At 38.6% G+C, this 8,947-nt stretch overlaps 2 protein-coding genes across 4 annotated transcripts in view; one reads left to right on the top strand and one right to left on the bottom strand.

Annotated features, from left to right (window-relative positions):
* The window catches only part of FAM175A (family with sequence similarity 175, member A), a 22,282-nt gene extending 16,143 nt beyond the window's left edge, over positions 1-6,139 (top strand). Inside the window, exons 7-9 of the mRNA XM_011985435.1 lie at positions 622-706; positions 4,547-4,661; positions 5,244-6,139. Of these exons, the coding sequence (XP_011840825.1) occupies positions 622-706; positions 4,547-4,661; positions 5,244-5,677 (634 nt within the window). The 3' untranslated portion in view covers positions 5,678-6,139. The remainder of the gene's footprint in view (positions 1-621; positions 707-4,546; positions 4,662-5,243) is intronic.
* Positions 6,140-8,947, bottom strand: part of MRPS18C (mitochondrial ribosomal protein S18C) — an 8,123-nt gene continuing 5,315 nt past the window's right edge. Inside the window, exons 3-5 of one of the 3 annotated variants that reach the window (XM_011985437.1) lie at positions 8,305-8,362; positions 7,064-7,123; positions 6,672-6,975 (exon numbers count right to left, since the gene is read on the bottom strand). In XM_011985437.1, coding sequence (XP_011840827.1) covers positions 6,899-6,975; positions 7,064-7,123; positions 8,305-8,362 — 195 coding nt within the window. In that variant the 3' untranslated portion in view covers positions 6,672-6,898. Of the gene's footprint in view, positions 6,976-7,063; positions 7,124-8,304; positions 8,363-8,947 lie in introns of all 3 variants that reach the window. The other 2 variants (XM_011985436.1, XM_011985438.1) reach the window with 2 other exon arrangements.

Here is an 8,947-nt window from a genome sequence, read left to right as displayed (position 1 = left end):
CCAGCTAATTTTGTATTTTTTTAGTAGAGATGGGGTTTCTCCGTGTTGGTCAGGCTGGTCTCAAACTCCCGACCTCAGGTGATCCGCCTGCCTCGGCCTCCCAAAGTGTTGGGATTACAGGCGTGAGCCACCACATCTGGCGAGATGCACATTTTTCATATTTATCTCTGACATTGGGATGTCTTACGAGTCATGCCTTCTTAGAATTACTTTTTTCCTTATTTCATGGATAATAAAATAATGATGTCTCTTTCAAGTAAAGGTAGCTTGAATTCAGTAAAATATTTAAAAAATTGACTCCGGTTCCCATTGCCAATAGAGACCTTTTTTCCTTCCTTCAATTTTTATCTATTTTTATGCAATCTTCCCCCATCCCCTGCCCATCCTCGCCTTTTTGGGAGACCTGTCAGTAGTACTTAGGAGGCTAAAATGTTTGCTAATGTGAAGATCAATGAAGTAGGTTTTGTGGTTGGTTTTTCTGCATACACATAGATTGACAAAATTATGGTTCCTACAAAACCAGTAAAAAGAATCTTCCATTGCTCTTTGACAATAAGTTTTTCACCTTATCATGAAAATGAGTTTTGTGTATTTGCCTGAGGAAATGGTAATTTTTTACAGCTCTAAATTTTTTGAAGAAGATGGATCCTTAAAGGAGGTACATAAGATAAATGAAATGTATGCTTCTTTACAAGAGGAATTAAAGGTAAGTTAACATATCAAACACTTCAACCACTTCTAGATAGAGTTCATATCGAGTTAATGACTGACATTTTTTAGGGATAACCTGACATCTTGATTAGATTTATACAGTTATGCGTTGCTTAATGAGGGCTATACCTTCTGAGAAATGTATCATTAGGCAATTTCATCATTGTGCAAACATATACTTACACAAACCTGTATTTTTACTTTTTAGTTTTCACAGGGAAAACCAAATGTCCCCAAATTATTGAATATCAATCATTTCCCCTATTTGATCTGTAATGCCAATATCACGTGCTGTATATCAGCTTTCTATATGTGCTCCATTATAATCTCGTGAGACCCCATCATAGATGCTGTCCCTTGTTGAACAAGATGTTGTTATTCGTTTAGCTTCATTGACTGAGACGTATTTCTTTAGCTGTAGTAACAAAGATTGCAATCTCAGTGCTTACAACAACCATGGTGTGGTCTTGCTCACATTATATTTTGGCTGTAGCTCTATTCCTTTTCTGAATGTCACCTTCATCCAGGATCCAGGCTGAAGGAGCAGCCCTTATTTGGGACATGTTCTCATGGCATAAGGCAAACAGTAAGAAAGGTAGTGGAGCCAGGCATGGTGGCTGACGCTTGTAATCCCAGCACTTTGGGAGGCTGAGGTGGGCAGATCACGAGGTCAGGAGATCAAGAGCATCCTGGCTAACACGGTGAAACCCGTCTCTTCTAAATACAAAAAAAATTAACCGTGCATGGTGGCGGGTGCCTGTAGTCCCAGCTACTCGGGAGGCTGAGGCAGGAGAATGGTGTGAACCCGGGAGGTGGAGCTTGCAGTGAGCCAAGATCGTGCCACTGCACTCCAGCCTGGGTGATAGAGCGAGACTCCATCTCAAAAAAAAAAAAAAAAAAAAGCTAATGGAAATTCACAACAGCTCTGAAAACTTTGCTTAAAATGGCCATGTCACTTCCACTCACATTTCATTGACCTGAACACATCACATGGTAATAGGCAGGGATATATAATCCTTCTTACAGAATAGAGGGACGTATATTTGATAACAGTATATACTTCCCTCTACTTCATGTGTCAGTTCTACTTTATGTGTCAGTTCAGGTCCTTTGAGAACTAGATGTCAAGATGGGATTATAAGTGCAGGAGATTTACTGGACCTGAGAAGGATAAAGAAGAGGAAGCAATAACAGGCATGAAGAGCCTTCAGACAACACTGCAAGTCTGACCCCTGCGAAAGGAGAGGGGGTAAGAGGACAAGTGGTTAGGAAGAGCCTCAGACTGCAGTGCCATTTTAAGGAAGTTCCACTAAGCTGATGGGGAGTGTTTGAGCAAAGTTGCCCAAAAATTGTTCTATAGGCATGGACTTGCACTAATATCTGCACTGTGCTTAGTCATTGGCTAGGAACAGCCCAGGGGAAGTGTGGCTTAAGAGCAAACACACTGGTAGATCCAAAGCTGGGGCTGTTAAGTCAACTATGCTTTCCCCAGTTGGAAATCTTAGTAAGGAGTATATTTCCATGGCCACCATACTCATCAGTAGAGCACACTAACAGAAAAGCAGTTAAAATATTTTGATTCGTATTACACTTTTTTCATATGAAACAGGAATTTTAGATGGTGAAAACATCCAGAATCTCACCCTTTTATTTATTTTTTAGAGACAGTGTCTTGCTCTGTTACCCAGGCTGGAGTGCAATGGCATGATCTCAGCTCACTACAACTGCCACCTCTTGGGCTCAAGTGATCCTCCTCTCTCAGCCTCCAGAGTAGCTGAGACCACAGGTGTGCACCACTATGTCCAGCTTTTTTTTGTATTTTGTGTAGAGACAGGGTTTCATCATGTTTACAGGCTGGTCTCCAACGCCTGAGCTCAAGCAAGCCACCCTCCTTGGCCTCCCAAGGTACTGAAGTACTGGGATTACAGGTGTGAGCCACCACATCCAGCCTGGACTCTCACTATTTTAACATAACTATTTTCACTCTGCCATGTGCTCCAGTTTTTCCTTAATATATGTATACTTTGATATAGTTGACAGTCACAGTGACATAAATTTGTGTCATGATTTTTAAAAAATTTGATACATCAAACATTGTTCCTGTTGCTACATATTCTTTAGCTGTTTTGTTTTTGCATTTGTTTTTTTGTTTTTTTTGAGACGGAGTGTCAGTATGTCGCCCGGACTGGAGTGCAATGGCGCGATCTTGGCTCACTGCAACCTCTGCCTCCCAGGTTCAAGCGATTCTCTTGCCTCAGCTTCCCAAGTAGCTGAGATTACACACACCCACCACTATGCCAGGCTAATTTTTGCATTTTTAGTAGAGACGGGGTTTTGCCATGTTGCCCGAGCTGGTCTCTAACCCCAGACCTCAGGTGATCCACCTGCCTCGGCCTCCCAAAGTACACAGGTGTGAGCCACCGCGCCTGGCTTCTTTATTTTTAATGGCAATATATTTCATAGAGCAATGTTATGGAAAAATATCAACTTGGGCTAAAATAGGGAATGTAACGTAGAGGTATATCATAAGAACTGTAGGCAGAAAGCAGCTGAACTTTAGGAAGGAATTGTAACCAGGAGCTAGAAAGCCAATAGAACTTTCTCTGTCTGCACATTGTTATCCTTCCAGACCTTTTTGTTTCTTCATCCACTGGCAGGCCAGAAAACAGCTAACCTATAGCTCCTGCATTTAGATGTCTTCTAGAGCAAAGATTTGCCAATTGGCTATGTAATACCTCCAGATTGCCAGGCAAGAATCTAATTGGTTCTGTTTGGGTCAGCTCGGGTGAAAGATGGGTACAGGGGTAACTGGCAAAACTCTTATGTCAGGGCAAAAAGTTTGTAAAAAGTAGGCTTGGCAGACATCCTAAAAAGTGTCCACTAAAACTGGCAAAACAACTATTAGCCTACAATTGGAAATTAGTTTTTTTTTTTAAATGTTCTCCCCTCCCCCAGTTGTTTTATGTTATACTAAGAAACATCATCTTATATTTTTGTTGTTATTAAGATATATTCCCAAATGGAATTATGGCATCAAAAGTTATTGGTATTCATACTTTTAAAACTAAAGACACACAGAACTGATCTGCTTTTCAAAAGTAGTGTGTCTTACAGGAAAAACTCTTCAATAGTATCCTTTCATAATAGTAAAAGTCACTTTGTTTTCACTTACTGTGAGTTTCTTAGTGTTAAATGTATGCAGTAACTCTGCATCTGTATTTTTTGTTTCAAAGTTTTTTTTTTTTTTTTTTTTTTTGAGACAGGGTCTCACTGTATTGCCCAGGCTGGAGTATAGTGGTGTGATTTCGGCTCGCTGCAACCTCTGCTTCCTGGGCTCAAGCAATTCACGTGCCTCAGCCTCCCGAGTAGCTGGGACTACAGGCATGCATCACCACACCTGGATAATTTTTTATATTTTTAGTAGAGACGGGGTTTCACCATGTTGCCCAGGCTGGTCTCAAACTCATGAGCTCAGGTAGTCTGCCCGCCTCACCCTCCCAAAGTGTTAGGATTATAGGCGTGAGCCACTGCAGCCTGGCCCATGAGTTCATATTTGTTTATTTCTGTGTATTTTCAATGAAATTAACTGGCATGATAAAAACTGTATAAATGAGAAGTTACTACCTCTGAAAAAGCATTTTATAACATATAAGGCTTATTTATAACCTACAAGTGCTTGTTACTGAGGTCCTCCAGAAAATAAATAAAATGTATATAAAAGGCAAATAGTTTTCGGTATTATATACCACCAATGATTTTATATTATTTGTGAATCCAGACTATATTAGTACAGAGCTTGAAATCTTAACCTATGCCCTTAAATTTTATTTTGCAGAGTATATGCAAAAAGGTAGAAGACAGTGAACAAGCAGTAGATAAACTAGTAAAGGATGTAAACAGATTAAAACGAGAAATTGAGAAAAGGAAACGAGCACAGATTCAGGCAGCACGTAAGTAAACAACACGTCTCTACTTTCTGTGCTAAAAATTTTTATTTTTTATTTTTTTGAGATAGAGTGTCGCTCTGTCACCCAGGTTGGAGTACAGTGGTGTGATCTCAGCTCACTGCAACCTCTGCCTCCTGGGTTCAAGCAATTCTTCTGCCTCAGCCTCGCAAAAAGCTGGCATTCCAGGTGCCTGCCACCATGCCTAGCTAATTTTTTTGTATTTTTAATAGAGACAGGGTTTCACCATGTTGGCCAGGCTGATCTTCAACTGCTGACCTCAAGTGATCCACCCGCCTCAGCCTCCCAAAGTGCTGGGATTATAGGCATGAGCCACTACGCTCGGCTCTTCCTGTGCTTTTAAAGAACATAATACTACAGTAGCTATATTGCTGACATGAAAGAACACAACTTTAATTTTGTCTTAGAATACTGTGGCATATAAATTAGAATTCAGAATTATGTATGTTATTCTCACTTTAGATAATAAAACTGTTAAAATCTTTTTGACTTAATTTTACAATAGTTAATTATAAAAGCTTTGTAGAAGAAATGCTGTATGTTGAACTGTTACTCTATTTTGTTTAGGAGAGAAGAACATCCAAAAAGACCCTCAGGAGAATATTTTTCTTTGCCAAGCATTACGGACCTTTTTTCCAAATTCTGAATTTCTTCATTCATGTGTTATGTCTTTAAAAAGTAGACATGTTTCTAAAAGTAGCTGTAACATCAACCACCACCTCGACATAGTAGACAATCTGACCTTAATGGTAGAACACACTGACATTCCTGAAGCTAGTTCAGCTAGTACACCACAAATCATTAAGCATAAAGCCTTAGACTTAGATGACAGATGGCAATTTAAGAGGTCACGGTTGTTAGATACACAAGATAAACGATCTAAAGCAGATACTGATAGTAGTAACCAAGATAAAGCGTCCAAAATGAGCAGCCCAGAAACGGATGAAGAAATTGAGAAGATGAAGGGTTTTGGTGAATATTCACAGTCTCCTACATTTTGATCCTTTTAACCTTAAAAGGAGATTTTTTTTATTTGGCTGATGGGTAAAGCCAAACATTTCTATTGTTTTTACTATGTTGAGCTACTTGCAGTAAGTTCATTTGTTTTTACTGTGTTCACCTGTTTGCAGTAGTACACAGATAAGTCTTAGTGCATTTATTTCACAAAGTGCTTTTTCAAACATGAGATGCTTTTATTTCCAAACCTTTTTTTTCACCTTTCACTAAGTTGTTGAGGGGAAGGCTTACACAGAAACATTATTTAGAATTGGAAAAGTGAGACCAGGCACAGTGGCTCACACCTGTAATCCCAGCACTTAGGGAAGACAAGGCAGGAGGATTGAGGCCAGGAGTTAGAGACCAGCCTGGGCAACGTATTGAGACCCATCTCTATTAAAAAAGAAAAAATTGGAAAATCAAGAATAGCCTTATTTTCACAATATGGAAGGAAATTTATATGAAAAAAGTACATTATGGCTAGAGTTGCCAGATAAAATGCTGGATACCATGCAATAAATTTGCAAAACATCATCTAAAATTTAAATTTGTCCTACATTTGTACTTGCTAAATCTGGCAGCCTTAATTATTACACAACTATAATGCAACACAAACAGTAATCTCTCCCCTAGAGTCCTTTGCACAAAATTTAGCAAATCCATCAGTTTGAATACAGTACAAGCCTGGTAATCCAGTGTATTTGGGATAGGCCAGTGGAACTCAGAATTGGTACATACATACATACATGTCTATCATATTCAATGTCTATTAGGTGTAAATCATCTTTATGTAAAAGACACTACTGGTTTGAGGATAGACTTGTCTAGGAATATTTTGTCCTCCTGTGACAACACCACTATCCATCCCAATGTAACATTTCTACAAAGGGAAGATACCTTAACCAGGCATACTTACATTTGCTAGTTGGAAAATCATTCTGAGCAGTTTTAATTCCATTCAATTGAATGGATTATTGTATGAGCTATTTGGGAATCAGATATAAATGAAAATCACACAGAACCACTTTTATTCAACATATGTAAAATGTGATGAGTGTTAACATTTTAAATAAGCAATCTGCTTAATGGACATTGGTATGAAGGGAAGTGTCACTCTTTACCTCACTCCTCAAACACTTTTGTATCCAAAGTTTGGTTTGAGTCAATATTGGCATCATACAACCACTTACTGTAAAATAAGTTTATTGGTGGAAATGTGATATAATTTATTCTCGATATCTGATGTTACAAACTTTAGGGTCCTTGAGATATGCAGGATCCTTGTATGTAACTGGCATAAACCCTGTAAAGAGATAATTAAAGTTCTTGAGAAAACATAATGAACAAAACTTCAGCTAGCTCAATTCAGTTGTTGAGGTGTTCTTTCTTACCCAGTATTTGAGCTCTCTTAATTGCTTTTGTGATTTCTTTCTGTTTCTTCCCACAAAGACCTGTAAAATAAAAAGCTTTCTTATTCATAAAAAATGTCAATATTTAAAGTTTGCAATTTTTTTTTTTGGAGACAGAGTCTCGCTGGAGTACAGTGAGGCGCACTCTCGCCTCACTGCAACCTCTGCCACCCAGACTCAAGCAATTATCTTGCCTCAGCCTCCTCAGTAACTGGGATTACAGGTGTGCACCACCACACCCGGCTAATTTTTTTGTATTTGTAGTAGAGACAGGGTTTCACCATATTGGCCAGGCTAGTCCTGAACTCCTCACCTCAGGTGATCCGCCCACCTCAGCCTCCCAAAGTGCTGGGATTACAGGCGTGAACCACCACACCCAGCCTCAACAAGTTTTTAAGTCAAGGGTTGGTAAATCATTTTTGTCAAGTGCTAGAATAATAATATTCTAGGATTTCTGGGCCATACAGTCTCCATCACCACCACTCAACTCTGCTGTGGTAGCTCGAAAACAACCATATGGCACTATGTAAACAAAACTGCAAAAACAAGTGGGGTTGGGCACAGTGGCTCATGCCTGTAATCTCAGCACTTTGGGAGGCCTAGGTGGGCGGATCACCTGAGGTCAGGAGTTCAAGACCAGCCTGGCCAACATGGAGAAACCCCGTCTCTATTAAAAATACAAAAATTAGCTGAGGTGGTGGTGCATGCCTGTAATCCCAGCTACTCGGGAGGCTGAGGCATGAGAATCGCTTCAACCCAGGAGGCAGAGGTTGCAGTGAGCCGAGATTATGCCAGTGCACTCCAGCCTAGGTGACACAGTGAGATTCCATCTCAAAAAAAAAAAAAAAAAAAAAGTTGGCATTTGTATATGATGAACCTGATCAAGATAAAAAGGGGGCAGGTCGGATTTGACCTATGGGCCATAGTTTGCTGACACCAAGTTTAAGTACCAATCTAGGAATGATTATAGGATCTTCCAAAACACCAACAACAGTTTTATAAAGCCCAAGTTTTCTATATAGTCAACTCTGCATAAGACAGCAAAATAATAATCCCCTTGGCCTAGGAGGCTTTTTCATAGTAACTAGCTCTAGTCCCTGTAGTATCTGATCTAGTAGTAATTTATAGCACAATTTGAAAATTTGACAGTTTTCTTAAATGACAGAAATACATTGATATAATTCTTATCTACATATATATTCCCATGATAAAAAACAAAATACCTGTAATGTGCCTTCCATAAATGCATCCAGTAAATGGAGAAACAAACTGGGACAAAAGCTGTTTTGGAGTTTTATTCGGAGGGGGGAAAAAAGTATTTGTTATTTATTTCTGAATATGTAAATTTCAAAAAACAACCTTCAAGTTATATAAAGCTTTACTACATTTCAGACATTTCATGAAATATGAGAAAAAATATTGTTATCCATCCTGTTACCTTTTAAATATTTTCTAGTGTGTCAAAAGTCTATATATAATTAAATAGCAGATTAATCAGCATATTCATTCAATGTTAAATCTGTTTTCTTGACCTCCACAGATACTTTTCTAAAATATTGCTTGAAACAAGCTACTAAAAAACTTCATCTATCATGACAAGCTATCACATTACCCTCTGATAATAATCATTAAGATAAATTATCAGAGGGTAATGAGATTTTCCAGAGGTACAAGTACACCAGGCATTTGCTATAATTTATGTTTTATTTAAATACTTATTTAGAACTTTCTAGGTGCCAGTCATTATTCTTGGCACTTTGCATAATCTTCCTAGTATGTGTGTTTCTGTAATTTCTTGGTTCTCTCTCAAAGGCAGCTATCACCTTATACTATTGTCAATATACAGAATTTTTTTTTTTTTTTTTT

The sequence above is a fragment of the Mandrillus leucophaeus genome, unplaced genomic scaffold, assembly GCF_000951045.1.
Source record: "Mandrillus leucophaeus isolate KB7577 unplaced genomic scaffold, Mleu.le_1.0 Scaffold283, whole genome shotgun sequence".
Classification (NCBI taxonomy): domain Eukaryota; kingdom Metazoa; phylum Chordata; class Mammalia; order Primates; family Cercopithecidae; genus Mandrillus; species Mandrillus leucophaeus.
Note: the sequence above shows the minus strand (reverse complement) of the source record. Positions and strands in the feature narration are given on the sequence as shown.